Consider the following 27,802-nt stretch of genomic DNA (forward strand, 5'->3'; position numbering starts at 1 on the left):
CCTGTCATGTAGGCTAGAGTGCGTGGCATAATCATGGCTCACTGCATCCTCAATTCCTGGGCCCAAGCAGTCTTCATCTCAGCCTCTCCAGTAGCTGAGGCCACAGGTAGACACCACTATGCCCAACTAATTTTTTATTTTATTTATTTTTGAGACAGGGTCTCACTCTTTTTGCCCAGGCTGGAGTGCAGTGGCATGATCTCAGCTCACTGCAACCTGTGTGTCCCAGGTTCAAGCAATTCTCCCATCTCAGCCTTCTCAAGAGCTGGGACTATAGGTGCATGCCATCCTGCCCAGCTAATTTTTGTATTTTTTGGTAGAGATGAGGTTTCACCATGTTGGCCAGGATGGTCTTGAACACCTGACCTCGTGATCCGGCCACCTCGGCCTCCCGAAGTGCTGGGATTACAGGCGTGAGCCACCGTGCCTGGCTGCCCAACTAATTTTAATTTTTTGTAGAATTGAGGTCTCTATGTTGCACAGGCTGCTTGAACTCCTGGGCTCAAGTGATTCTCCCGCCCTTGGCCTTCCAAATAATACAGATGTGAACCACTGTTTCCAGCCAATCAGGAGCTGTTTTTCTTACTGTGTTCATAAGCACAAAAGGCTGCAGTTCATTTTGGAGTGGCAAAAAGGCATTTTCCTTGGGTAAGAGCCAAGGAACAAGGACCGGCTGGATGAAAGTTATTAGAAGAGTGGGTGGCCCTAGCTTGGGATTTAGAACCAGACAAGCCCCAAGATGGAAGAGGCTTTAGCATTTTTCAGGCCAATTCCTCATTGCTTGAATAGGTGATTGATGGCTCAGAGGCAGGCAGAGAATTGCTTGGCGTAACTAAAACACAGGTCACAGGCCCCCTGGTACGTTTATCAGTGCCTCAGTTTCCCTATCTATGATCAGTTTCTAACTGTCCTATATGTCAGACAGTACCATGCACTTGAGATGCATTATCGCATTGACACCTCAAGGTCACCACCCAAGGAGGGAGGTGGTATTTTACTTGTGTTTTACTAATGAGGCAGTAGGAGTAGAGCTGGGGTTGGAACCACCGGTCATCCGAAGACCTGCTCAGCACTGCCATACCAGGGCCCCAGCCTTCCCTGTGCGTACCACGTCTGGTTCAGGGATCCCAATGGCAGAGGAAGGGCAGGAGAGGCTGGAGGCCCACCTCAGAACCATGGACTTTTCAGGAGGGAAACCTTGTTCTGAGCTTCTTGAATCTCTGGGAAAAGGAGGCCATGCTAGTGAGTCCCCATACCTCACCAGTCTCTGCAGACCTGCCAGCTGTTTCTGCAGTTTCCCAGGGTCCTAGACACCCCCACTGCAGCTCACCAAAGTCAACAGTGCCAGGGTGGCAGTGGAGGTCAGACAGATGGCCTTCACTGCCCAGCTGGGTAGCTCACCTGCTCTAGGCAAGCAGTGCCTGAACAACCCTGGGCCTTTATAGCACTCGTGAGATGGACACAAAGCTTCAGGCTTAGCTGGGAATGGAGTCTGGTCTGAGCATAGGGTGGCATTTGTGTTACCAGCTCATGATTGGAGAAAAATCAAACTGGGTATAGGTAATCACCGGTGAGGCCCTACTAACTTCTGCTTAGAAAGTTCCAGTCTCCCATCTCAGTAAACCATGCTTGCCTTCATCCTGCTCCCTGAACACACCAGGCTTCTTCCTGCCTTTTGGAACAGCACCATCCCCAGGTTGTTACATGGTGAGCTCCTTGCCATTCACATCTCTGCTTACATGTCACCTCAGAGATGCCTTCCTGGGCTTCTCAGCCATCTAAAGCAGTCCCTAGTCCCCCTCCCCCTCTCTCCATGCTATCATCTGTTTATTATTTACTTATTTGTTTTTTGAGATGGAGTCTCATTCTGTCACCCAGGCTGGAGTGCAGTGCCAGGATCACGGCTCACTACAGCTTCGACCTCCTGGGCTCCAGGATCCTTCTGTTTTAGCCTCCCTAGTAGCTGGGCCTATGGATGTGTGCCACCATGCCTAGCTAAATTTCTTTTTTTTTTTTTTTTTTTTTGAGACGGAGTCTTGCTCTGTCACCCAGGCTGGATTGCAATGGCGTGATCTCGGCTCACTGCAACCTCTGTTACCCAGGTTCAAGTGATTCTCCTGCCTCAGCCTCCCGAGTAGCTGGGATTACAAGGGCACGCCACCACACCCAGCTAATTTTTATTTTTAGTAGAGATGGGTTTTCACCATGTTGGCCAGGCTGGTCTCGAAATCCTGACCTCAGGTGATCTGCCCGCCTTGGCATCCCAAAGTACTAGGAATACATGCATGAGCCACCATGTCCAGCCAAGTGTTTTTTTTTTTTCTTTCTTTCTTTTTTTTGGGGGATAGAGTCTCACTCTGTCGCCCAGGCTGGAGTGCAACAGCACGATCTCAGCTCACTGCAACCTCCGCCTCCCGGGTTCAGGCAATTCTCCTGCCTCAGACTCCCGAGTAGCTGGGATTACAGGTGCCTGCCACCATGCCCGGCTAATTTTTTTTTTTTTGAATTGTTAATAAAAATGTGGTTCCACCATGTTGGTCAGGCTGGTCTCAAACTCCTGACCTCATGATCCCCCCGCCTCAGCCTCCCAAAGTGCTGGGATTACAGGTGTGAGCCACCGGACCCAGCTGTGTTTTTTTGTTTTAATTTTTTTTTTTTTTGTAGAGACAGTGTCTTGGTATGCTGGCTGGGCCAGTCTTGAACTCCTGGCCTCAAGCTATCTTCTTGCCTTGACCTCTCAATGTGCTGGGATTCCAGATGTGAGCCACCGCACCCTATGTTTATTTTCTTTAGAGCACTTACCACTCTGAAATTATTATTATTTTTTTGAGACAGAGTCTCGCTCTGTAGCCTGGGCTGGAGTGCAGTGGCCGGTTCTCAACTCACTGCAAGCTCCGCCTCCCAGGTTTACACCATTCTTCTGCCTCAGCCTCCTAGTAGCTGGGACTACAGGCGCCCACCACCTCGCCCGGCTAGTTTTTTGTATTTTTTAGTAGAGACGGGGTTTCACCGTGTTAGCCAGGATGGTCTCGATCTCCTGACCTCGTGATCCGCCCGTCTCGGCCTCACAAAGTGCTGGGATTACAGGCTTGAGCCACCAGCGCCCGGCCTGAAATTATTTTATTGGTAGAGCTGGAGGTGGTGACTCATGCCTGGAGTTCCAGCACTTTGGGAGGCCTAGGGGAGGCAGATCACTTGAACTCAAAAGTTCCAGACTAGCCTGAACAACATGATGAAACATTGTCTCTACTAAAAATGCAAAAAATTAGCCCGATGTGGTGGTGCATACCTGTAGCCCTAGCTACCCAGGAGACTGAGGTAGCAGGAGCACCTGAGCCCAGGAGGTCAAGGCTGCAGTGAGCTGTGATTGGATGATACAAATAAGACCCTGTCTCAAAAAATTAAAAAATTTTAATGACAGTACCGTGATGAGTGTGACACCAGCACAGTGAGCACTGAGTAAGGGACAACCTATTCCATCTCACTCCCACCTGCCCTCTGTGTGGCTAGCTAGACTGTAAGCAACTGAAAGGCAGGCTGTCCTGTTCTCTCTGTTGCTCTCCCTCTTGCTTCTCCCCCTCAGGCCTGACCCAATGTCCGGTGGTACTGCTTTGGTTTCTCCAGTGCGACAAGCCTGACTGAAGGAGAGCAAGTGGCTGGTCACCAGCACCCTCCTGCTAACTCTCACCTGCCCACTTGTATATGACCTCAGTAGTTGATGTGGAAGTACTCATGTTTATACTCACAGATCCTGGTGTGGATAAGGTCAGAGCCTCCAATTCATTCTCCCTTTCATTCGTTCAAGAAATGTTGGCCAGGTGCAGTGGCTCATGCCTGTAATCCCAACACTTTGGGAGACCAAGGAGGGCAAATCACAAGGTCAGGAGATTGAGACCATCCTGGCTAACACAGTGAAACCCCGTCTCTACTAAAAATACAAAAAATTAGCCGGACGTGGTGGCGGGCGCCTGTAGTCCCAGCTGCTAGGGAGGCTGAGGCAGGAGAATGGCGTGAACCTGGGAGGCGGAGCTTGCAGTGAGCCAAGATCGAGCTACTGCACTCGAGCCTGGGCGACAGAGCGAGACTCCGTCTCAAAAAGAGCTCGAGACCATCCTGGCCAACACGGTGAAATCCCGTCTCTACTAAAATTACAAAAATTAGCTGGGCGTGGGCTTGGTGGAGCAAGCCTGTAGTCCCAGCTACTCGGGAATCTGAGGCAGGAGAATCGCTTGAACCCGGGAGGCAGAGGTTGCAGTGAGCTGAGATCGTGCTACTGCACTCCAGCCTGGCCACAGAGTGAGACTGTCTAAAAAAAAACCAACCAACAAACAAAAAGAAATGTTTATTGAGCTTCTGTTACTTGCCAAGCCCTGTGAAAACAATCAGAGATAATCTTCCTGTCTAAATCTTGATCTTGTATGTACTTCGTGCTTAATGAGTCTATAAGCCACAATTATAAACATGTAAAACACTACTGCAAATGCTCCCCACAAGCCGGATGTGGTGGTACGTGCCTGTAGTCCCAGGCTGAGGTGGGGAGAATCCATTGAGCCCAAGAGGTTGAGACTGCAGTGAGCTATGATTGCACCACTGCACTCCAGCCTGGGTGATGGAGCCAGATCCTGTCTTCCTGTCTCAAAAACAAAACCCTGGCCTGGCATGGTGGCTCACACCTGTAATCCCAGCACTTTGGGAGGCTAAGGCAGGCCGATCACGAGGTCAGAAGATCAAGACCATCCTGGCTAACACGGTGAAACCCTGTCTCTACTAAAAAAAAATGCAAAAAAATTAGCTGGGTGTGGTGGCGGGCGCCTGTAGTCCCAGCTACTTGGGAGGCTGGGGCAGGAGAATGGCGTGAACCTGGGAGGCGGAGCTTGCAGTGAGCGGAGATTGTGCCACTGCACTCCAGCCTGGGTGACAGAGCAAGACTCCGTCTCAAAGGAAAAAAAAAAAAAAAACCCAAATACTCCCCACAAATCACACTGACCCTGTGAGGTATTATTAATTAGTATGTCCCAATTTTTATATATAAGAAGAAAATGAATCTTGACCTTTCAGCTGAGAAGTTGAACTCCATGCCCATGCCTATCCCACTGCACATTCTGCCTCCTGATGGTGATACCCATGAAGAATGTGGTGCTGGAATTTACCCAAGTCCCCAAAAGGATGCACCCTATATTCCAGAAGAAATAGGTCCCAATCCTTATCAGACCAAAATTTCATCCCTATTTTATTATTATTATTTTTTTTTTGAGACAGGCTCTCGCTGCTCTGTTGCTCAGGCTGGAGTGCAGTGGCGCAGTCTCGGCTCACTGCAACCTCTGCCTCTTAGTGATTCTCTTGCCTCAGTCCCCGAGTAGCTGGGACTACAGACGTGCACCACCACACCCGGCTAATTTTTGTATTTTTAATAGAGACAGGGTTTCGCCATGTTGGCCAGCTGGTCTTCAACTGCTGACCTCATGTGATCTGCCCACCTCAGCCTCCCAAAGTACTGGGATTACAGGCGTGAGCCACTGTGCCCAGCTTATTTTTATTTTTTGAGACACAGTCTTACTTTGTTGCCCAGGGTGAAGTGCAGTGGTGCAATCAGAGCTCGCTACAGCCCCAAGTTCCAGAGCTCAAGCAATCCTCCCACCTCAGCTTCCTGAGTAGCTGGGAGTACAAGCAAGAGCTACCTGGCTAATTTTTTTTTTTTTTTTTTTTTTTCCTGTAGAGGCAGGGTCTCACTATGTTGCCCAGGCTGGTCTTGAACTCCTGGCTGAAACGATCCTCCTGCCTCAGCCTGTCAAAGTGCTGGGATTACAAGCTTGAGCCACCACGCCAGTGCCAGAATGTCTTTTTTTTTTTTTTTTTTTTTTCAGACGGAGACTTGCTCTGTCACCCAGGCTGGAGTGCGTGGCACAATCTCGGCTTACTGCAACCTCCGCCTCCCAGGTTCAAGCAATTCTCCTGCCTCAGCCTCCGAGGGATCTATTCCAAGTGGCAATTGTGGATGCCCGACATGGTTAATTAACAAGACACCAATTTTTCAGAGGCCAAGAGTCCCAACAGGGCCAAGAATCTGGCCACTTGCCTATGGCTCTGCAGGTGGCATGACAAATAAGGGCATAGGTTTATAGGTTAACTGATTTACTGCAGGGACCAGAGATCATAGATGGTGAAGTTAACTAAGGGCCTCCAAATCTGTGTCCTTTGTGCCAACAGGTGTGCCAGGCTGCTCACAAGACACCATGGTATGAGAAAGGATTCCTCTTAGTCACCCAGACACCAGGTTTCTAGCTGTGTGGCAGCAAAGTTGGGTGTGATTTATGATTTTCTTTATGAACTTTATTAGATAGGTCCTGGAGTCCTCAAAACACGCAGGTGGAAGTCAGGGAGTAGGAGCCATCAAAATTCGACTCTGATGGGACTCGAACCCACAACCTTTGAATGACCACACAAAGCTCAAGCTAGAAGTCCAATGCGCTATCCATTGCGCCACAGAGCCGGCTGTGGAGTGCAGCCGCCCGCTCACCGCTGCCTGAAATCGCCCTCTTAGCGAGCTTCTAGGTTTGGTGCTGGGTGTTTGCTGAACTCGGCCGGGGCCCGAGCGCGTGCTTCGGGTTTTCGGCTGTGGTGTGGATTGGGGTGCTCTTCCTACATCCGGGCGCTGGGGACATCAGTGGGTAAGGGCCGGGATCGGCAGGGAGGAAGGGCCGGGGTGAAGTCCGCCTGTCTCCTCGCGGACTCGGAGGTCTACTCGGGGGTCTCCTCGGCCGGGTGGGGCGGGGCGGCGTGGACTACAACTCCCAGCTTGCCGCGCGGCGGCGCCACCCAAAGCAGTTGCGCGCGCAGGGCGGGCTGGGGCCGGGCGGCGCCGGGCGCGCTAGGGGGTGCGCTGCGCCGCCGGCTCTGTGGCTTGCCGGCCGCGGGGAAGGTGCGGCAGGCGGTTCTCCGGCCCGGCACAGCCGGTTTGGGTTGCGGAAGGCGGGCGGGGGAGGAGCGCGGCGGGCGGGGCCTGGCGGCTGGCGGGGCGGCCGGGCCATGCAGGGCGCAGAGCCGGCTAAGTCCTGCTGAGACCCGGCTTCGTGCGCCCAGGGGCGGCTAATGCACCTCGCGCTCCCTACTCTGCTGCAACCGGGCCGCATCTGGACGGGGCGTCGCGCGGCGGAGCCGACGCCGGGTGAGCACAGACCGGGCCGGTGGGTTCCCGGGTGGGGAAATGTGCCGGGCCGAGTCGGGCGAGGTGGCGGTGCGGACCCCAGGTGGGGGGCGCGCCCTGCGGCGTTGTTTCCCGGACAGACGCACTGTTACGTTGCTGTCTAGGGGCGAGGGCGGTACGCGTGACCCGGGACAGGGGCCCGAGGGAACTGGTCCCCCTCTTCTGGCCTCTTCTTGCCCCATCCGCCATCCTTCCAGGACAGGTTCCTGTCCCTCTGCTGTGGCGGTCTATGGGAGGCCAGAGATCTGAGGATCCTGGACCCTGGAGTTGGGGTTGAGGACTCTGCTTCAGTTCCCCCGCCCCCGGCTTTTGCTTTTCGCGAGGGGGCGGGGGAGATGGTGTCCCAGGGCTTCTTGTGGTCCAGACCATTCCCTTATCCTGGCTTGGAGGCTCTCAGGCCATTTCACATTTGTGACCTTCATCTACTCCCAAGAACAGGAAAACCCGGAGAAAAACAGCCCCATCAGATGTCCCCTTGAGCAAGTCCTCCAAGCTCCAGGAATAGAATCCAAGAGTCCTAGCTTAGCCCAGCCCCTGAAGCACAGTAAGTCGTTCGCCTTCCCCTAAGTCCCAGACCCTAAAGATTCATCCGAGTGTCTGTGTGTGTCTCTGTGTTGTGGGGTGGTATCTTCAAGGTCCTCCTCGCCTCCCTCAATCAGCTTTGCCCCTGGGCGGTCACCTCTCAAGCACCTCCAGGCTCTAACTCGTTTTCTGGGTCGCCCTCTATCGACCAGCAGACGCACTGCGATGCCTGAGCCTGTGGGCAGGGACCCAGCAGGGTATCTTTTCCAGGGAGCTGCCCCTTTGACTTGGCCTGGTCATCCACAGACCCTCCCTGGGTCTCTGGGTGGGGAGTCGAGCCAGATACTTTTTTTTTTTTTTTTTTTTTTGAGACGGAGTCTCGCTCTGTCTCCCAGGCTGGAGTGCAGTGGCACAATCTCGCCCCAGTGCAATCTCCGCCTCCCGGGTTCAAGCAATTCTTCTGCCTCAGCCTCCTGTGTAGCTGGGATTGCAGGTGTGTACCACCAAGCCTGGCCAATTTTTGTATTTTTAGTAGAGATGGGGTTTCGCCATCTTGGTCAGGGTGATCTTGAACTCCTGACCTCGTGATCCGCCTGCCCTGGCCTCCCAAAGTGCTGGGATTACAGGTATGAGCCACCACTGCTGACGAGCCAGAGGCTCTTAGTCGATACCCACCCCCAGGCCATCTGGTTTAGAGACCTTGGATGTCACAAGAGTGAACTGTCCTGTTTTGGCTAGAAAAGCCTCTTAGAACCGTCTCCCTATACCCATTGCACAGAGGGCAGAGACTAAAGTCTAAAATGTGAAAGGGTCTTGCCCAAGGTCACTTGGAGAATGGTAGGCAGAGATGGGACTATGAGACGAGAACCAGCCTCCTGCTTCTCACACTTGGAATTCCTCATTTCAAGTGCCAAGCCCCTAGCCTGCCCCCACCAGGCCATGCCTGGAAAGGGACCCCTGTGGTCAGTCACCCAACTCAGTATGGCTAAGCCTTACCACAGGCTGTCCCCTTGGGATCACAGTGGCCTGGCTATCTGGGCTGGGAGGTAGGAGACCTGGAGGGGTGGGTGTTTGGGTCCGCTAACTGCTCTGTGTCTGCAGGCCACAATGCTGCTTGGAGCCTCTCTAGTGGGGGTGCTGCTGTTCTCCAAGCTGGTGCTGAAACTGCCCTGGACCCAGGTGGGATTCTCCCTGCTGTTCCTCTACTTGGGATCTGGAGGCTGGCGCTTCATCCGGGTCTTCATCAAAACCATCAGGCGCGATATTTTGTGAGTACCTAGGCCAGCCTTTCCTGGGGTCTCTCACACTACAGTGAGCTTCTGGTCCCCCAAGTCTCCCCAGGCCAGACCTCATGGTCTCTACCAGCACAGGGCAGCTGAGCTGAGTTCCAGAACAGCAACCTCTGCTCCACACCCTTCCCCTGGCAATGGTACCTGGTACCTCCATCTCCAAGGTCAAAGTCTTTTCCCAGGGAATCTCCCTAACTTGAGGTTCCTAGGCCTTGGGCAGGCTTGGCCTAGGATATACATTGAACACCAAGTGTGTTGAGACATCTGCAAGGGGTCCTGAGAACTCTGTAAGTTTGTGAAAGTGTAAAGAGGAACCTTGGGGAAAGGCCCTGCCCTCAGGTTGGCAGGGGTGCAAGATGGCACAGGGGGCACTGAGTTCTAGAGCAGGGCCCCTACTCAGATGTCTGGGATAACCTGCTCCCCAAAGAAAGCCAGATATGCTCCAAGGGACATCCTGTACCAGAAATACTTATTCCTGCTTGTTCTCTACTAGGTGCCAGGCTAGCTTTGGGGTCCAGAGAGGAATAAGGCAGACCCCATCTGCCAAGCTCAGATTGGTCAGGAGAAAGAAAGGGACACAGCACATCTGTAAACTGGCAGTCCCATGTGGGCAGAGACCCTGGTGCAGAGACCTTGGTGCAGAGACTCTGGTGCAGCGTTGCTCACTACTGTGTCCCAGCACCCAGTTCAGTGACCCACACCCAGCACAGGCAGCTCAGCATTTGTCATTCTGGGTTGATTACAAAAGAAGGCACAGAGCGGCACACCAGGAAGGGTGGTAACTGGGAGCATGGAGCAAGGAGAGACAGCCTCCAGCCAGGAATCAGAGAAGGCCTCCTGGAGAAAAAGTGGCTGTACTTGAGAGGTGCCTTAGTGGTGGTGGAAGGAGATGAGTCCCAACCAGAAGGCACAACATCAGCAACAAAGCCATGGAGTCCAGGGCTGGGCGCAGTGGCTCACACCTCTAATCCTAGCACTTTGGGAGGCCGAAGTGAGTGGATCACTTGACCTCAGGAGTTCGAGACCAACCTGGGCAACACGGCAAAACCCCGTCCCTACCAAAATACAAAAAAATTAGTCAGGCACGGTGGTGTGCACCTGTGGTTCCAGCTACTTGGGAGGCTGAGGTTGGGAGCATCATCTGAGCCTGGGAAGCGGAGGTTGCAGTGAGCTGACATTGCATCACTGCACTCTAACCTGGGTGACAGAGTGTGATCCCATCTCAAAAAAAAAAAAAAAGGCCGGGCGCAGTGGCTCACGCCTGTAATCCCAGCACTTTAGGAGGCCGAGGTGGGTGGATTACGAGGTCAGGAGATTGAGACCATCCTGGCTAACACAGTGAAACCCTGTCTCTACTAAAGAATACAAAAAATTAGCCAGGTGTAGTGGCAGGCGCCTATAGTCCCAGCTACTCGGAAGGCTGAGGCAGAAGAATGGCTTGAACCCAGGAGGTGGAGGTTGCAGTGAGCCGAGATTGCACCACTGCACTCCAGCCTGGGGCAGAGCAAGACTTTTATCTCAAAAAAAAAAAAAAAAAAAAAAAAGGTGGCAGGAGTGGGATGTTGCCAAGTGATTCCACAAAGTTATTGAACATCTACTCTGCCTGGCACAGGACCCAGGGGACGGAGTGTTGTATAAGACAGAAGCCTATCCCAGCTAGGCACACAGGGAGAAAGACTGGACAGACCAGTAAATTCATTCTTTATTTACTGTGGTCATGGTGGGTGGGGGGAGCAGCTGGACTGTGGGAGGCCCCAAACAAGGAGGTTGGACTTTTACAGGAAGCTCTGGAGACCTAGGAGGTTTCTGCTGGAGCAGCGGGCTGAGAGGGTAGGAGTTGAACTCTGGAGCCAGAGAGGCCTAGAGTTCAAATCTCAGCTCAGCCACCCTCCATCCATGAAGCTTTGAGCAGGCCACGGCACCATGAGCCTTGATTTCCTTCTGTGTAAGGGAAGATAGGAATCACACGAACTCTCAGTGTTATTGAGCGGCATCAGTAAGACGGTGCATGTTCCCAGCGGAAGCCGGGAGATGGAAGTGTTGTAGGGCATCTGGCTCATGAAGCATAGGCTGGCGAAGCAGCAGCCTGGGGTAGGGTGTCAGGACCCCTCACTCCCAACCATGGCAGGCACAACGCCCTCTCTTGCTCACACACAGTGGCGGCTTGGTGCTCCTGAAGGTGAAGGCGAAGGTGCGACAGTGCCTGCGGGAGCGGCGGACGGTGCCCATTTTGTTTGCCTCTACCGTTCGGCGCCACCCCAACAAGACGGCCCTGATCTTCGAGGGCACAGATACCCACTGGACCTTCCGCCAGCTGGATGAGTACTCGAGCAGCGTAGCCAACTTCCTGCAGGCCCGGGGCCTGGCCTCAGGCGATGTGGCTGCCATCTTCATGGAGAACCGCAATGAGTTCGTGGGCCTATGGCTGGGCATGGCCAAGCTCGGTGTGGAGGCGGCCCTCATCAACACCAACCTGCGGCGGGATGCCCTGCTCCACTGCCTCACCACCTCACGTGCACGGGCCCTTGTCTTTGGCAGCGAAATGGCCTCAGGTGAGCCCCAAGGGGGTGAGGGACAAGCAGGAACTCCATGGGATCTTACACTGACCACGGCTCCCTTCCAGCCCTGCCGAGGCTGTGTGGGTCAGTGGTTAAGGGCACAGAGTGGGGTCAGACAGCTTAGGCAGTGCCACGAGTAAACTGTAGATCCTGGGAAAGGGACTGATTTCTCTGAGCCTCAGTTTCCTCATCCGTAGTTCCTACTTCATACTGTTTTCAAAAAGGTACTTCAGGCTGGGCATAATGGCTCACACCTGTAATCCCAGCACATTGGGAGGCCAAGGCAAGAGGATCCCTTGAGCCTAGGAGTTTGAGACCAGCCTAGGCAACATAGTAAGATCCTGTCTCTACTAGGAAACTTTTTTTTGAGACAGGGTCTTGCTCTGTCACCCAGGCTGGAGTGCAGTGGTGCAATCACAGCTCACAGCAGCCTTGACCTCTCAGGCTCAAGCAATCCATCCACCTCAGCCTCGTGAGTAGCTGGGACCACAGACATGCACCACCACGCCTGGCTAAATTTTGCATTTTTTGTAGATACTCAGTTTTGTCATGTTGCCCAGGCTGGTCTCAGACTCTTAAGTTCAAGCAATCCACCCACCTCTGCCTCTCAAAGTGCTGGGATTATAGACATGAATCCTCCTGGCCTACTAAAAAAGTTTTTAAAAAATTAGCTAGGCATGGTGACATGGACCTGTAGTCCCAGCTACTGAGGCAGGAGGATCACTTAAGACTAAGGTCGAGGCTGCAGTCAGTGGCGATTGTGCCACTTCACTCTAGCCTGGCAGACAGAATGAGACCCCGTCTCAAAAAAAAAAAAAACAACGCTGCGTGCGGTGGCTCATGCCTATAAATCCCAGCACTTTGAGAGGCCGAGGTGGGCAGATTTGAGATCAGGAGTTCGAGACCAGCCTGACCAACATGGTGAAACCCGGTCTCTAATAAAAATGCAAAAAAAAAAACTAGCCGAGCATGGAGGTGCGCACCTGTAGTCCCAGCTACTCGGGAGACTGAAGTAGGAGAATCGCTTGAACCCAGGAGACAGAGGTTGCAGTGAGCCAGGATCACGTCACTGCATTCCACCCTGGGTGACAGAGAGAGGTTACGTCTCAAAAAAAAAGATACTTCACCTGAAGCACTAGCAACACGGCTGATGCGAAGTGGCCCCTCAGTACAATGGTAATCATCCTTGTGACTAATTAGGCCATATCTAGCTCATCTGTATAATGGGAACAAAATTAATTCCCCACTGTCCTCACAGAGCCTGCATTTTATTTGCTGCCACAATGGGCACCTGCAAAGTGCTGACGCTGCTGCTTTCCAAGAGCAGCTCTAATCGCCATAAAGACCGGGGAAGGTAGGGATCTTGGTTTTATGGATTATGAGCCTGGGGTTCAGAAGGGTTTGTGAGGAGCTCACCCAAGGTCACACAGTTGGTAAGTGGCAGAACTGGGGTTTGATCTTCAGCTTGACCACAGTGCTCTGTTTTTCCTCCCCACACTGTTGTATTTGTGGGATAATGAATGGGGAAGTCATTAGGATGCTGAAAGGGGGCCGGGCACGGTGGCTCACGCCTGTAATCCCAGCACTTTTGGAGGCCGAGGAGGGCAGGTCACTTGAGCTCGAGAGTTCAAGACCAGACTGGCCAACATGGTGAAACCCTGTTTTTACTAAAAATACAAAAATTAGCCAGGTGTGGTGGTGCACACCTGTAATCTCAGCTACTCAGGAAGCTGAGGCACAAGAATCACTTGAACCAAATGAGCCGAGATCATGCCACTGCACTCCAGCCCGGGCGACAGAGTGAAACTCTGTTTTTTTTTTTTTTTTTTTTGACACGGAGTCTCGCTCTGTCGCCCAGGCTGAAGTGCAGAGGCGCGATCTCGGTTCACTGCAAGCTCTGCCTCCCGGGTTCCCGCCATTCTCCTGCCTGAGCCTCCCGAGTAGCTGGGGACTACAGGTGCCCATCACCACACCCGGCAAATTTTTTGTATTTTTAGTAGAGATGGGGTTTCACCGTGTTAACCAGGATGGTCTCGATCTCCTGACCTCATGATCTGCCCGCCTCGGCCTCCCAAAGTGCTGGGATTACAGGCGTGAGCCACCGCGCCCGGCCGAAACTCTGTCTTAAAAAAAAAAAAAAAGATGCTGAAAGGGGGCAGGCACAGTGGCTCATGCCTGTAATCCTAGCACTTTGGGAGACCAAGGCAGGAGAATCTCTTGAGCCCAGGAGTTCAAGACCTGCTTAGACAACATAGTGAGCCCCTGTCTCTATTTTAAAAAGCAAAAAAAAAAAAGAAAGAAAAGAAAAAATGGTGCTGAAAGAGGAGAGGGAAGAAGGCAGCCAGGGAAGAGGAGAGGGTTGGGCAAATCAAGAGGAAGCCAGGGAGGTGGGGCCAAGCTGACCAGCGCTGCTCCTTGCCTGGGCGGGTGGTCATGTGATGTCTGTGCAGCACACGCGGGAGCCTGATAGAAGGTTCCCACTCTCGGAAGGGGATGGACGGCCACTGGCCTCTGACCCGCACTCCTCCCTTCTATCTGGTGCCCCACAGAGTAAGTAGTGCGGGACAGTGAGTGGGAGCCCAGACCTTGGTGTGAGGTAGAGCTGGCATTGCATGCCAGGTCCAGCACATTCTACCTGTGAGCAGATCCTCTCATTCTCAGAGCCTCAATCTTCTCATCTGTAAGAGGGGCAGTCATTGGTCCCTCCTTCCCAGGGCTGTGAGACCAGGGAATGCAGGTAAAGCGGGCCTACTCTGTGGTTAACCCATGGCTAATAGAACCGTTGCAGGTGCCCCTGTCAGCACTGAAGGCCCAGTTGCTTCATTGCCTCTCCTTCTGCCCAGTCAGTCTCCTCAGCAACATGGCCAGCCCTGCTGGGAGCAGAGGTCCTTGGCAACATGGGGTTTTCTGGCCTGCTGACTGCCCTGTCTCTCCACAGCCATCTGTGAGATCCATGCCAGCCTGGACCCCTCGCTCACCCTCTTCTGCTCTGGCTCCTGGGAGCCCAATGCGGTGCCTACAAGCACAGAACACCTGGACCCTCTGCTGAAAGATGCTCCCAAGCACCTGCCCAGTTGCCCTGACAAGGGCTTCACAGGTGGGCTCCGTCCCCACCCCATAGAGGGGCGCTTTCACGGGCCCTGGACAGAGCACTGGCCTCAGTGCCAGAAGGAGGCTTTTCTGGAAACTGGCCGTGTGCCTGGAACATGTCACATCACCTCCTTTTTCCATCTGGAAAATGGTGACAGTAAACCTGGGCTGCTCCAGGGTTACTGTGAAGGTGGCATGAGCTGATGTGCGTCACAGTGCCAGATACAGGGCTGAGGACACAGGAGCTCACAAAGTCCAGTCTGATTTGTTGAACAAACTTTCATTGATGCCTAATGGAGAATCCTGTGGACTCCAGGAACCTGCCTGGTCTGGGCTTTCTTGGGGTTGGGTGGGAGGGTGGGTGAGGAGCAAGACCCTTTGAATATTCATCAAGTGCCTCTTCAGTGCAGGACACCTTGGGATCTCCAGCTGTGATCCTCTCCCAGGGCTGTGCTGCCTCCCTGACCCCGCCTCCAGGCAGCCTCCCTGAGCCTCTCACCCCTCTTCTTTTATACTGTAGCCTACCTGGTTCTTCTGCTCTTCTCATTGCCTTTCCTGTGAAGCCACATTGCCTGGTGGCTCAGAGCTTGGGCTGTCGAGTCAGATCCGAGTTTATATCCTGGCTCTACTGCTTCCTTTGTGTGAACCCTGACACTTGCCCTGCCCTTGGAGCCTCAGTTCCCACAGCCATAAAACTGGGGACAGTAACAGAACCTACTCTATGGGTAGCTTTGAGGGATGAAAAAAAATACAGTGGGGCCAGTCCTGAAGCTAGGGTATGGCAGGAGGGGCTCAGTAACTGGTCATTGTCATCAGCACTGTTTAACTTCTCTCTTGTATGTGAATCTGGTCTCTCAGGTGCATTTGTCAGCTACTTCAGGGCAGGGACTCTGGCTGGGTTGCCCCGGTGCCCTCATAGTGCCTAGGGCTGGCAAACAGCAGGCAGCCAGAGACCGTGAGGTGTCTTGGCAGGCGTTCTAAACATGTGGAGTCTTCCTGTGGAGGTCCTGACCTCCAGGGAACCTCAAGTCTGGTAGGGCCAAGCCTCGCATAGAAACTCTAGCGTGGCAGTCCCTGTCGAGGGCTGCAGAGTGGGGCAGATCAATGCTCAGCAGTGCGGAAGCTACCTCAACACCCTACCTCCTGCAACTAACCTCCCTGTCCTTTATGACTTGGGGCAGGTGTCACCTTTATCGGGAAGCCTACCTGGCACCACCTCCCTTCCTGCAAGCTTGGGCTGAATGTGGCTACTGGGTTTCGACAGGTCCTGTGGCCTCCCTTGGCACTTGCTGCTTAGTATTGGAATTGCCTGTGTCCTCATCTGACTGTTCCACTGAGCTGTGACTGCCAAGAGGGCCAGGCCCATGCCCATCTTGCTCACTGATGTCTCTCTCCCTGCAGGGCCTAGCACAGAGCAAGGGCCCAGGAAATACTTGTTGGAATGGATGCTGGTGTTGGAGCTGAGTGGTATCTGAGGTCATCAGAACAGGCTTCCTGGCAAGGGTGTGATGGGAACAGGTGTTGAAGGGTGTACACCTCCAGGTGTCCGTCTGTGTGACCCTGTGCCCAGCCCTGAGCTGCCCCCAACAGCCACTCGCATCTGTTTTCTTTAGATAAACTGTTCTACATCTACACATCGGGCACCACAGGGCTGCCCAAGGCCGCCATCGTGGTGCACAGCAGGTAAGGGGCAGGTGCTCAGGGTGGGGTAGGCACAGGCAGGGCTGGGGAGCCTCCTCCTGCCTTTTCAGGGCCCACTCAGCCCTCGGCCCTGTGCCCTCCCAGGTATTACCGCATGGCTGCCCTGGTGTACTATGGATTCCGCATGCGGCCCAATGACATCGTCTATGACTGCCTCCCCCTCTACCACTCAGCAGGTAACTCTAGGGCTGTCACTCAGCCTCCAGCACCAGCCAGGTCTCCAGGAACCCCACCCCTGTCAGGCAGTGTGCTACAGTAGAAACACACAGCTTTGGACCAGGTGTGGTGACTCACACCTGTAATCCCAGCACTTTGGGAGGCCAAGGCGGGCGGATCACTTGAGCCAGCTACCTGGGAGGCTGAGGCATGAGAATTGCTTGAACCTGGGAGGCAGAGGTTGCAGTGAGCTGAGATCACGCCACTGCACTCCAGCCTGGGCAACAGAGCGAGACAGTGTCTCAGAAAAAATAAAAATAGGCCAGGCGCAGTGGCTCACGCTTGTAATCCCAGCACTTTGGGAGGCCGAAGCAAGTGGATCACGAGGTCAGGAGTTCGAGACCAGCCTGGTCAACGTGGCGAAACCCCGTCTCTACTAAAAGTACAAAAAACAGCTGGGCTTGGTGGCAGGTGCCTGTAATCCCAGCTACTCGGGAGGCTGAGGCAGGAGAATGGTTTGAACCCAGGAGGCACAGGTTGCAATGAGCCTAGATCACGCCATTGCACACCAGCATGGGTGACAGGGCAAGACTCCGTCTCAAAATAAATAAATACACTTAATTTAATTTAAAAATAAAAATAAACAGGATTAGCCAGGCGTGGTGCACATGCCTATGGTCTCAGCTACTGGGGAGGCTGAGACAGAATCACTTGAGCCTGGGAGTTTAAGGCCAGCCTGGGCAACATGGTGAGACCTGTCTCTAGAAAAATTTTGTTTTAGGCTGGGCGCAGTGGCTGACGCCTGTAATCCCCGCACTTTGGGAGGCCGAGGCGGGCGGATTACGAGGTTAGGAGATCGAGACCATCCTAGCTAACACAGCGAAACCCCATCTCTACTAAAAATACAAAAAAAAAAAAAAAAAAAAAATAGCCGGGCGTGGTGGCAGGCACCTGTAGTCCCAGCTACTTCGGAGGATGAGGCAGGAGAATGGCGTGAATCCGGGAGGCAGAGCTTGCAGTGAACCGAGATGGCGTACTGCACTCCAGCCTGGGCAACAGAGTAAGACTCTGTCTCAAAAAAAAAAAAAAAAAAAAGTTGTTTTAAATTGAAAAAAGGGGCCGGGCGCGGTGGCTCAAGCCTGTAATCCCAGCACTTTGGGAGGCCGAGACGGGCGGATCACGAGGTCAGGAGATCGAGACCATCCTGGCTAACACGGTGAAACCCCGTCTCTACTAAAAATACAAAAAAAACTAGCCGGGCGAGGTGGCGGGCGCCTGTAGTCCCAGCAACTCGGGAGGCTGAGGCAGGAGAATGGTGTAAACCCGGGAGGCGGAGCTTGCAGTGAGCTGAGATCTGGCCACTGCACTCCAGTCCGGGTGACAGAGCGAGACTCCGCCTCAAAAAAAAAAAAAAATAAAAAATAAAATAAATTGAAAAAAGGGCCGGGCGCGGTGGCTCAAGCCTGTAATCCCAGCACTTTGGGAGGCCGAGACGGGCGGATCACGAGGTCAGGAGATCAAGACCGTCCTGGCTAACACGGTGAAACCCCGTCTCTACTAAAAATACAAAAACTAGCCGGGCGAGGTGGCGGGCGCCTATAGTCCCAGCTACTAGGGAGGCTGAGGCAGGAGAATGGCGTAAACCCAGGAGGCAGAGCTTGCAGTGAGCTGAGATCCGGCCACTGCACTCCAGTCCGGGCGACAGAGCCAGACTCCGCCTCAAAAAAAAAAAAAAAAAAAAATTGAAAAAAAAATTTGAAAAAAAAAAAAATGAAAAAAGGATGAGCACACCAGTCTCACAGTGTGTGTGGCAGTGTCCCATGGAGCATCTGGGCCTGTCTCATTTCATTTTGTTTCCACAGATAAGCATGGCATTGCTGCTGTTTGTAGGGGCTTACACGAAGACAACTTGAATAAATATAGCTCCTGCCCTCCATGTGCTTACAGTCGGGTGTATATGTGAGTGTAGGAGAGGGGCAGGGAGCAAGAGTGCAGCACCAGGGAAGAGCCTGGTGATGGAAGCCGGGGAGACTTCTTGGAGGAGGTCACCCAAGGCAGGCAGATGTGAGGTGCAGAAGCCTGCAGGGCAGCGCAGGCCTGCCTGGCTGGATGGCGGTATCACTGGTTTGGGGAGGGTCTTCATCTCCCTGACCCTCAGGGGCCATCCCTCTGCCTCCAGGAAACATCGTGGGAATTGGGCAGTGCCTGCTGCATGGCATGACGGTGGTGATTCGGAAGAAGTTCTCAGCCTCCCGGTTCTGGGATGATTGTATCAAGTACAAGTGCACGGTGAGCGAGAGTGGAAGAGGGTGAACTGTCTCTTTCCCCTTGTTACCCTCTTCCCAACTACACTTCAGGGGCATCTATCTTATAGCTGAGGTGGCCAGTCATTCCAAAGGGCTCATTTGTGGCAAAGTCCCCATTGTTCAGATGGGGAGACTGAGACCTGGAGAGTGAAAGGATGGCATGGCCAGCCCCTGGGGAGAGTAGGAACTTGAGGGATCAGGAGAATCCTAGTGTAGTGAGGGCAGCCTCTGGAGCCTCGAATCACACCAAGTTCACCCCCAGATTGTGCAGTACATTGGTGAACTGTGCCGCTACCTCCTGAACCAGCCACCGCGGGAGGCAGAAAACCAGCACCAGGTTCGCATGGCACTAGGCAACGGCCTCCGGCAGTCCATCTGGACCAACTTTTCCAGCCGCTTTCACATACCCCAGGTGGCTGAGTTCTACGGGGCCACGGAGTGCAACTGTAGCCTGGGCAACTTCGACAGCCAGGTACGGCCAGGTTGGGGACGGGCGAGGCCGCTGCAGGGATGGCCCACGGAAAGCACTGGACGCAGAGGGGAGGGCAGAGTTCCAGCGTGAGATTGTGGGTGCTGGAGTCCCACCTCCCCCTCATTGTCCAGTTTTGGGCCCATGGTGAGAGAGCCCAGGCCCAAGTCTTGGCCTTCGCAGGTGGGGGCCTGTGGCTTCAACAGCCGCATCCTGTCCTTCGTGTACCCCATCCGGTTGGTACGTGTCAACGAGGACACCATGGAGCTGATCCGGGGGCCCGATGGCGTCTGCATTCCCTGCCAGCCAGGTCTGCCACTTGGGGTTCAGAGAGGGAGGGACTGGTCTGCAAAGGAAGGAATCCAGGTGTGTGTGGATGGGAAGCCCTTTTCTGACCAGTGGCCATCAGTTAGCTCTGCTCCTAGAGCTACAAGTTACTCATTTCTTTGTGTATCCATCCATTCATTCATTCACCATTCTATCTGTCCATCAGTCCATTCATTCATTCGTTCTTTTTTTTTTTTTTTTTTTTTTTGAGATGAAGTCTCACTCTGTTGCCCAGGCTGGAGTGCAGTGGCGTGAGCTTGGCTCACTCTAACCTCTGCCTCCTGGGTTCAAGCAATTCTCTTGTCACATCCTCCTGAGTAGCTGGAATTACAGGCTCGGCCACCATGCCTGGCTAGTTTTTCTATTTTCAATAGAGATGGGGTTTCACCATGTTGGCTAGGTTGGTCTGGAACTCCTGACCTCAAGTGATCCACCCACCTTGGCCTCCCAAAATGTTAGTATTACAGATGTGAGCCACCATGCCCAGCCTCATTCATTCATTTTCATATTCCAAATGACCCTGAGTCTTGAGATTTATTCTGACTCAGCTCCTTAGCTCTGTGTCATGGGCGAGTATTCAGCCTCTCTGTGCCTAAGTCCCCTTATCTACAAACTGTGCCCATGCCGCACCCGCCCGTGGGGCTGGCCTGAGGATTATGTTTGGTAAAGAACATAAAACTCTGAGTGGGGCCCGGCATGGAGCAGGGGCTTGGGGCACTGGCTTCGTTAGGCTGTCCCCAAGGAGCCTGACCTATGTTCATCTTCCCATCAGTTTCAAGAACAGACATCGCTGGCTCAGTTTGTCCGACCTGCCAAGATGAGCTCTTGGGCTGGGGGAGGTGGGGCATTTCTGTGGCAAGCAGCGTGACTCAAATCAGATCAGGACGCAGAGTACAGGCTGGGAGTGTTGGCTCACACCTGTAATCCCAGCACTTTGGGAGGCTGAGGTGGGCGGATCACCTGAGGTCAGGAGTTCAAGACCAGCCTGGCAAACAGGATGAAACCCATCTCTACTAAAAAATTTTTTTAGGCCGGGCGCGGTGGCTCAAGCCTGTAATCCCAGCACTTTGGGAGGCCGAGACGGGCGGATCACGAGGTCAGGAGATCGAGACCATCCTGGCTAACACGGTGAAACCCCGTCTCTACTAAAAAATACAAAAAAAAAACTAGCCGGGCGAGGTGGCAGGCGCCTGTAGTCCCAGCTACTCGGGAGGCTGAGGCAGGAGAATGGCGTAGACCCGGGAGGCGGAGCTTGCAGTGAGCTGAGATCCGGCCACTGCACTCCAGCCTGGGCGACAGAGCGAGACTCCGTCTCAAAAAAAAAAAAAAAAAAAAAACTTTTTTAAAAAATTAGCTGGGCGTGTTGGCATGCACCTGTAGTCTCAGCTTCTCGGGAGGCTGAGGCAGGAGAATCGCTTGAACCCAGGAGGTGGAGGTTGCAGTGAGCCAAGATTGCACCACTGCACTCCAGCCTGGGCAATAAGAGCAAAACTCCGTTTCAAAAAAAAAAAAAGACGCAGGGTATACCTGGTGACGGGCCAGGTGGGAGAAGGCTGCCTAGGGCAGATCCGAACCTGCCTTCCCCACCCCAGGTGAGCCGGGCCAGCTGGTGGGCCGCATCATCCAGAAAGACCCCCTGCGCCGCTTCGATGGCTACCTCAACCAGGGCGCCAACAACAAGAAGATTGCCAAGGACGTCTTCAAGAAGGGGGACCAGGCCTACCTTACTGGTGGGTCCCCAGCCCTTCATAGCCCCTTCCTGAGGGTTGGGGGAGGAGGGGACCTTCTCCCACCTCCAGAGGACACCTTCCCAGGACTCCCCTAGTCCTGGCCCTTGTGGTCAAACAAATCCTTGGGCTCCAGCGAAGCCTCCCTGGCTTGAGCCCTGGACTCAGAGCTGGCCAGGCCCAGCCCTGCCTCATCCGGCCCCTCCCTAGGTGATGTGCTGGTGATGGACGAGCTGGGCTACCTGTACTTCCGAGACCGCACTGGGGACACGTTCCGCTGGAAAGGTGAGAACGTGTCCACCACCGAGGTGGAAGGCACACTTAGCCGCCTGCTGGACATGGCTGACGTGGCCGTGTATGGTGTCAAGGTGCCAGGTATGTGCAGGCCGACGCAAGGTGTGGGTGGGGAGGCGTCATCCAGGGGCACCACCAGCTGCTCAGTGTCTACCCTGCCACCCCCAGGAACCGAGGGCCGGGCCGGAATGGCTGCCGTGGCCAGCCCCACTGGCAACTGTGACCTGGAGCGCTTTGCTCAGGTCTTGGAGAAGGAACTGCCCCTGTATGCGCGCCCCATCTTCCTGCGCATCCTGCCTGAGCTGCACAAAACAGGTGTGTCCTGCCCCTGCTCTAGCTCTCGGATCCCAGGTCCCTTCCCGTTTCCTTCTGGAGAGACCCGGTTGGCTGTCATTTGACCTCTGCACACAGCCTGGCCGGGCAGTTGGTAAAGTGACCTGCCCATGTAGAGGTGAGCAGACGGGGCTAGCAGAGAGGACACACATTGTTCCTTAGTAGAACAAATATTAGGTGCCAGGCACTGTGCTAAGCCTCAGGATATGGGTGGTGAGCTCTGACAGGACGTTTGCCTTCTTGGAGTTTTAGAGCAGGAGAGTGGCTGGCCTAGGACAAGGCATTCCAAAGGTAAAGAATGGACCACATAATCTGTCATGAGATTGGAGTTAAACAGATAAAAAGAAGAAAAATGAACCACAGCAAGCTGATCGGAAAGCAAAAAGGAGGACGCTTGGGATGAGTAGAAGGCTCCTCTGAGGAGGGGATGGTTCAGCTGAGACCTCAATGAAAGGGAGGACTTTATGGGGGTGGGAGGCACTCTAGGCTGCAGGAATAGACACTGTAAAGCCACTAAAGCAGGAAGGAGCTTGGGTGCTCGAGGAATGAAAAGGGGGCCCCCAAGGCTGGAGCCAAGTAGAGGGGCAGGCAGTGGCATTGAAGTGGGAGAGAAGCCAGCAGGGGCCAGAAGTCCAGGGCCTTGCAGGACAGGGTAGGAGTCGGGACTGTCCCAGGGGCAGTAGGGAGCCACAGAAGCATCTAAGCAAGGCTGGGCGCAGTGGCTCATGCCTGTAATCCCAGCACTTTGGGAGGCAAAGCAGACAGATCACTTGAGATCAGGAGTTTGAGACCAGCCTGGCCAACATGGCAAAACCTCATCTCTACTAAATATACAAAATTAGCTGGCCGGGCACGGTGGCTCACGCCTGTCATCCCAGCACTTTGGGAGGCCGAGGTGGGCAGATCATTTGAGGTCAGGAATTGGAGACCAGCCTGGCCAACATGGTGAAATCCCATCTCCACTAAAAATACAAAAAAAAAAAAAAAATTTAGGCTGGGCACGGTGGCTCACACCTGTAATTTCAGCATTTTGGGAGGCCAAGGCAGATGGATTGCCTGAGCTCAGGAGTTTGAGACCACCCAGGGCAACATGGTGAAACCCCACCTCTACCAAAAATACAAAAAAAAGCCGGATGTGGTGGTGGGTGCCTGTAGTCCCAGCTACTTGGGAGGCTGAAGCAGAAGAATAGCTTGAGCCCTGAGGTGGAGGTTGCAGTGAGCCAAGATCGCACCACTGCACTCCAACTTGGGCTACAGAGTGAGACTTCTGTCTCAAAAAAAAAAAAAAAAAAAAAAAAATTTAGCCAGGCATGGTGTTGGGCGCCTGTAATCCCCGCTACCTGGGAGGCTGAGGCATGAGAATCACTTGAACCGGGGAGGTGGAGTTTGCAATAAACCGAGACCATGCCACTGCTCACCAGCCTGGGAGACAGAGTGAGACTCTCTCAATATAAAAAAAAAAAAAATTAGCCAGGCATGGTGGTGCATACCTGTAATCCCAGCGACTCGGGAGGCTGAGACAGGAGAATTGCTTGAACCCAGGAGACCCAGGAGGCACAGGTTGCAGTGAGCTGAGATCATGCTACCGCACTCCAGCCTGGGCAACAGAGTGATGATACTCTGTCTCAAAAAAAAAGAATCTCAGCAGGTGGGAACCTGGTCAGACTCATGCTCTACAAAGCTCTCTGGCTGCTGGTTACAGAGTGGGAGAGGATTGCAGGCAGCCCTGAGGGAGCTGGGAGACGAGGGAGGGCTGTTGCAGTTGTCCAGGTGGGAGGTGGGCCCTGGGCCTGCAGTTGCCCACAGGACAGCACCATCTTTCTGTCTGTTGGCCCATTGGTGGCTCTCAAGAGTTCCCTGATGGGCAGGAAATGCTGAGGTTCATGCCCATACCTGCCCATGCTTTCCTCAGCCCTTGGTGCCCCTTCTGGGCCCCCCCTGGCTGCTCACCCTTGGAGCACATTTCCCTGGCCACCTCCCATGTTGTCATCATGTCAGTCCTGCCTTGATGGTGGACACTCCCTAGTCAGTGTGGCTTCTGCCAGACAGTGGGTACCTGGAGCGCCTAAAGCATTGGGGAGGGTTTAGGACTTCAGTGTGTTTCTGAAGGATGGAGACACTGTGGCCAGGCTAATGGCCAAGACCGGGAGCTTCCGGAGGACTGGGCAGCACCACACTTTTGGCCAGGAAAGGCAGGGAGGCTCTCAGACCTTGTGTTTCAGATGCGCTTTGCTGCAGAACAAACCACCGCCAAACTTAATTGCCCCAAAATGGCTTGAAGCAGCCACTTCATGTATTCATAATTCTGTGGGTAAGCAATTTAGGGGTTAAGTGCAGCTGAGCAATTCTCTTTTTGACCTTGCTTTGGGGTCACTGAAAGAGCTGTCATCACCTACTAACTTAGCTGGGGCAGGAGGCAGTTAGATGGCCTCACCCAGGTGTCTGGCTCTCGACTGCTTGCTTCTGCAGCACTGTCCAACAGAACCTTCTGTGGCGATGGAAATGTTCTAGGTTTCTGCTGTCCAACACAATAGCTACTAGCCTGGCAGCGCTACTGAACACTTGAAAGGTGGCTGCTGGCTGGATGCCGTGGCTCACGCCTGTAATATCAACACTTTGGGGTTAAATTTTGTTGAATTTAAATTTATTTATTTATTTATTTGAGATGGAGTCTTACTCTGTTGCCCAGGCTGGAGTGCAGTGGCGTAATCTCAGCTCACTGCAACCTTTGCCTCCTGGGTTCAAGTGATTCTTCTGCCTCAGCCTCCCCAGTAGCTGGGATTACAGGCACGTGCCACCACACCTGGCTAATTTTTGTATTTTTTTTTAATTAGAGATGGGGTTTTGACATGTTGGCCATGCTGGTCTCGAACTCCTGACCTCAGGTGATCCACCCACCCCGGCCTCCCAAAGTGCTGGGATTACAGGCACGAGCCACCATGCCCGGCCTTATTTAATAATTGAAATGTAGATAGCCACATGAGGTCATATTGGACAGCGCCAGTCTGGGCCCTCACCTGGGATGGCTCATCTCTGCTCCACATGGCCTCTCACCCTTTGGAAGGCTAGACTAGCCCCAGGGCACCCCCAAGCGGGTAGAGGTGGAAGATGCAAGGTCCCCCGAGGCCTAGACTCACCCAGAACTCCTACAACATTGTTTTTACCACTTTCTGTTGGTTCAAGCAGGTTGTAAAGCCAGTCCAGATTGAGGCCAGTGGAGGCTGAAAAAGTAGAGCCCTTGCCAGAAGTGCCAAAGCCACATAGCAGAGGTGTGTGTGTACAGGGAGGGAGGAACCTGTAGCCATTTTTGGTAGTCTGTCTCATCCAGGTTCCAATCCCACTTCTACCACCCTGAGCATCAGTCTTCTCATCTGTACAGGATTAATACCATTGACTGAAAGATGCAGCCAGGCGTGGCAGCTCATGCTTGTAATGCTAGCACTTTGGGAGGCTGGGGCAGGGTGGATTGCTTGAGCCCAGGAGTTCAAGATCTGTATGGGCAACATGGTGAAACCCTGTCTCTACAAGAAATACAAAACTTGGCCAGGCACAGTGGCTCACGCCTGTAATCCCAACACTTTGGGAGGTCAAGGAGGGTGGATCATCTGAGGTCAGGAGTTCGAGACCAACCTGACCAACATGGCGAAACCTTGTCTGTACTAAAAATACAAAAAATTAGCTGGGCGTGGTGGCGTGTGCCTATAATCCCAGCTACTTGGGAGGCTGAGGCAGGAGAATCGCTTGAACCCGGGAGGCAGAGGTTGTAGTGAGCCAGGATCGAGCCACTGCACTCTGGACTGCTTGCTTCTGCAAGCAGAAGTGACCTGGTGACAGTGCAAGACTCCATCTCCAAAAAAAAAATAGAGAAATACAAAACTTAGCCAGGCACAGTGGTGCACACGTATAGTCCTGGCTACTTGGGACGCTGAGGTAGGAGGATCACTTGAGCCCGGGAGGTGGAGGTTGCAGTGAGTTGAGATAGCATCATTTCACTCCAGCCTGGGTGATAGAGCGAGACCCTCTCTCAATAAAAAAGAAAAAAATACCATGAATACTCTATATACGAGTAAGAAAATATGTGCTGCTAATTATACTAGTTCAGAGATGTTAAAATCTGCAAGCACTTCCATGTTAGAATCCAGAGAATAAGGTTGAGCACCTGCCCTGTGGGGCTGATGTACAGATGAAATGAGCTCACACTGTTATCTGGTTGGTACTCAAAGGAGAGACATCACAGTCAGAAGACCTCAGTTCTGGTCCCCACTCTGCTGTCACTCAGTATGTGATACTAGGCAAATAACTTCCCTTCTCCAGGCCTGTTTTCCCATCTGCAAAGTAGGGGTGGGTGGGTAACTAGCAGCTGTCCCCAGGCCCCAACTTTGCCACAGCTGCTCTATTACTTTAGGTAATAGGTGGAACATTCTTTGCCAACTGTAAAGGGCTGTGCCTCCTCCTCCCCCACTTCCCTCCCGTGTTTGTCCTCCAGCCCTGCTCCCTGCCTTCCTCAGCACTGGTGGTGGGGTTCCTGGGAGCTCAGGCCCCTGCCCTGCACTGAGTCTTCTTCCCTGCTCTCCCAGGGACCTACAAGTTGCAGAAGACAGAGCTACGGAAGGAGGGCTTTGACCCGGCTATTGTGAAAGACCCGCTGTTCTATCTAGATGCCCAGAAGGGCCGCTACGTCCCGTTGGACCAAGAGGCCTACAGCCGCATCCAGGCAGGCGAGGAGAAGCTGTGATTCCCCCCATCCCTCTGAGGGCTGGTGGATGCTGGATCCGGAGCCCCAGTTTCCGCCCCAGAGGGGTCCTGGACAAGGCCAGACCAAAGCAAGCGGGGTCTGGCACCTCCATCCTGAGGTGCTGCCCCCTCCATCCAAAACTGCCAAGTGACTCACTGCCTCCCCAACCTTTCCAGAGGCTTTCTGTGAAAGTCTCATGTCCAAGTTAACGTCTTCTGGGCAGGGCAGGCCCTCTGATTCCCAGGCTGAGACTGACGGGTCTTCTCAGGATGATGTCTTGGGTCAGGGTAGGGAGAGGACAAGGGGTCACCAAGCCCTTCCTAGAAAGCAGGGAGCTTATAAATGGAACCAGGGTAGAAGTCCCCAGACTCAGGAAGTCAACAGAGTGGTCAGGGACAGTGGTCACATCCATCCAGTGGCCAAAGAGAATTGTAGCCCCAGAGCTGCCCAAGTTCACTGGGCTCCACTCCCACCTCCAGGAGGGGAGGAGAGGACCTGACATCTATAGGTGGCCCCTGATGCCCATCTACAGTAGGAGGTCAGGACCGCACTCCTGGTCTCTCCCCACTCCCCATCCTCCTCCCTGGGTGGCTGCCTGGCTGTCCCTCAGGCAGGGCCTTTCAGTCCTTATGGGTCTGTATTACCTCCATCTCAGTCTTGGCCTGGCTATGACAGAAGGAGGAATGGGGGAGGGGGCTCAGGGGTCAATAAATTCTGCCTTGAGTCCTCCTAGCCTGTGTGCAAGCCACCCAAGCCCACCCTGACCCCAGAGCCCTGCAGCCCCCACGCGGCCTACTCGATCCCCCATGCCAACCCCCCGGCCCATTCACCCACCTCATCTGTTCATTCACTCATCTAACCTGAGGGTGCGGCAGGTAAGATGCCACAGCCCCTGTCTCCAGTGTGCTGGTTCAGCTGGGGCAGTGGCCATGTCCGTCTGGCAAGGCGTTTCGCAGTGTGGGCTTGAAAGTCCAAACCACCTCTGTCACTCTAAGTGTGTGGCCTTGGGGAAATGACTCAGTCTCCTCACCTGTGAAATGGGATTCATCAGTTAAGAGGATTCAGAAGCTAAAAGTGCCATCACGAGTAAG

General features: G+C 53.7%; 1 protein-coding gene and 1 non-coding gene across 4 annotated transcripts; one reads left to right on the plus strand and one right to left on the minus strand.

Moving 5' to 3' along the window:
* Window positions 1–6,398: 6,398 nt before the first annotated feature.
* TRNAR-UCU lies at window positions 6,399–6,490 on the minus strand. The gene is given in 2 exon segments: window positions 6,399–6,434; window positions 6,454–6,490. It is a non-coding gene; the product is annotated as a tRNA-Arg (tRNA).
* Window positions 6,491–6,903: 413 nt separating this feature from the next.
* Window positions 6,904–27,443, plus strand: SLC27A4 (solute carrier family 27 member 4). Of its 3 annotated transcripts, XM_030920075.1 has the most exons (15): window positions 6,904–6,919; window positions 7,081–7,165; window positions 7,638–7,748; window positions 8,828–8,994; window positions 11,173–11,567; window positions 14,512–14,670; window positions 16,277–16,346; window positions 16,449–16,540; window positions 18,700–18,809; window positions 19,089–19,298; window positions 19,479–19,605; window positions 21,215–21,352; window positions 21,560–21,724; window positions 21,812–21,958; window positions 26,554–27,443. In XM_030920075.1, the coding sequence occupies exons 4-15, from the start codon at window positions 8,834–8,836 to the stop codon at window positions 26,709–26,711; spliced, it is 1,932 nt and encodes a 643-aa protein (XP_030775935.1). In that variant the 5' UTR covers window positions 6,904–6,919; window positions 7,081–7,165; window positions 7,638–7,748; window positions 8,828–8,833; the 3' UTR covers window positions 26,712–27,443. The 3 variants fall into 3 exon arrangements, with proteins under 3 accessions (XP_030775935.1, XP_010382181.1, XP_030775934.1); XM_010383879.2 differs by lacking the exon at window positions 6,904–6,919 and having other exon boundaries at window positions 6,937–7,165; XM_030920074.1 differs by lacking the exon at window positions 6,904–6,919 and having other exon boundaries at window positions 6,937–7,165; window positions 7,643–7,748.
* Window positions 27,444–27,802: the final 359 nt, after the last annotated feature.

The sequence above is a fragment of the Rhinopithecus roxellana genome, chromosome 16 (genome assembly GCF_007565055.1).
Source record: "Rhinopithecus roxellana isolate Shanxi Qingling chromosome 16, ASM756505v1, whole genome shotgun sequence".
Lineage (NCBI taxonomy): Eukaryota > Metazoa > Chordata > Mammalia > Primates > Cercopithecidae > Rhinopithecus > Rhinopithecus roxellana.

What these genes read in the sequence shown, in the direction of transcription:
- SLC27A4 (XM_030920075.1), top strand. Translation starts at nt 8,834, where the DNA reads ATGCTGCTTGGAGCCTCTCTAGTGGGGGTGCTGCTGTTCTCCAAGCTG. An exon ending in ACCATCAGGCGCGATATTTT is followed by an intron (nt 8,995 to 11,172) that starts GTGAGTACCTAG and finishes GCTCACACACAG; the next exon opens with TGGCGGCTTGGTGCTCCTGA. An exon ending in GCCTGAGCTGCACAAAACAG is followed by an intron (nt 21,959 to 26,553) that starts GTGTGTCCTGCC and finishes CTGCTCTCCCAG; the next exon opens with GGACCTACAAGTTGCAGAAG.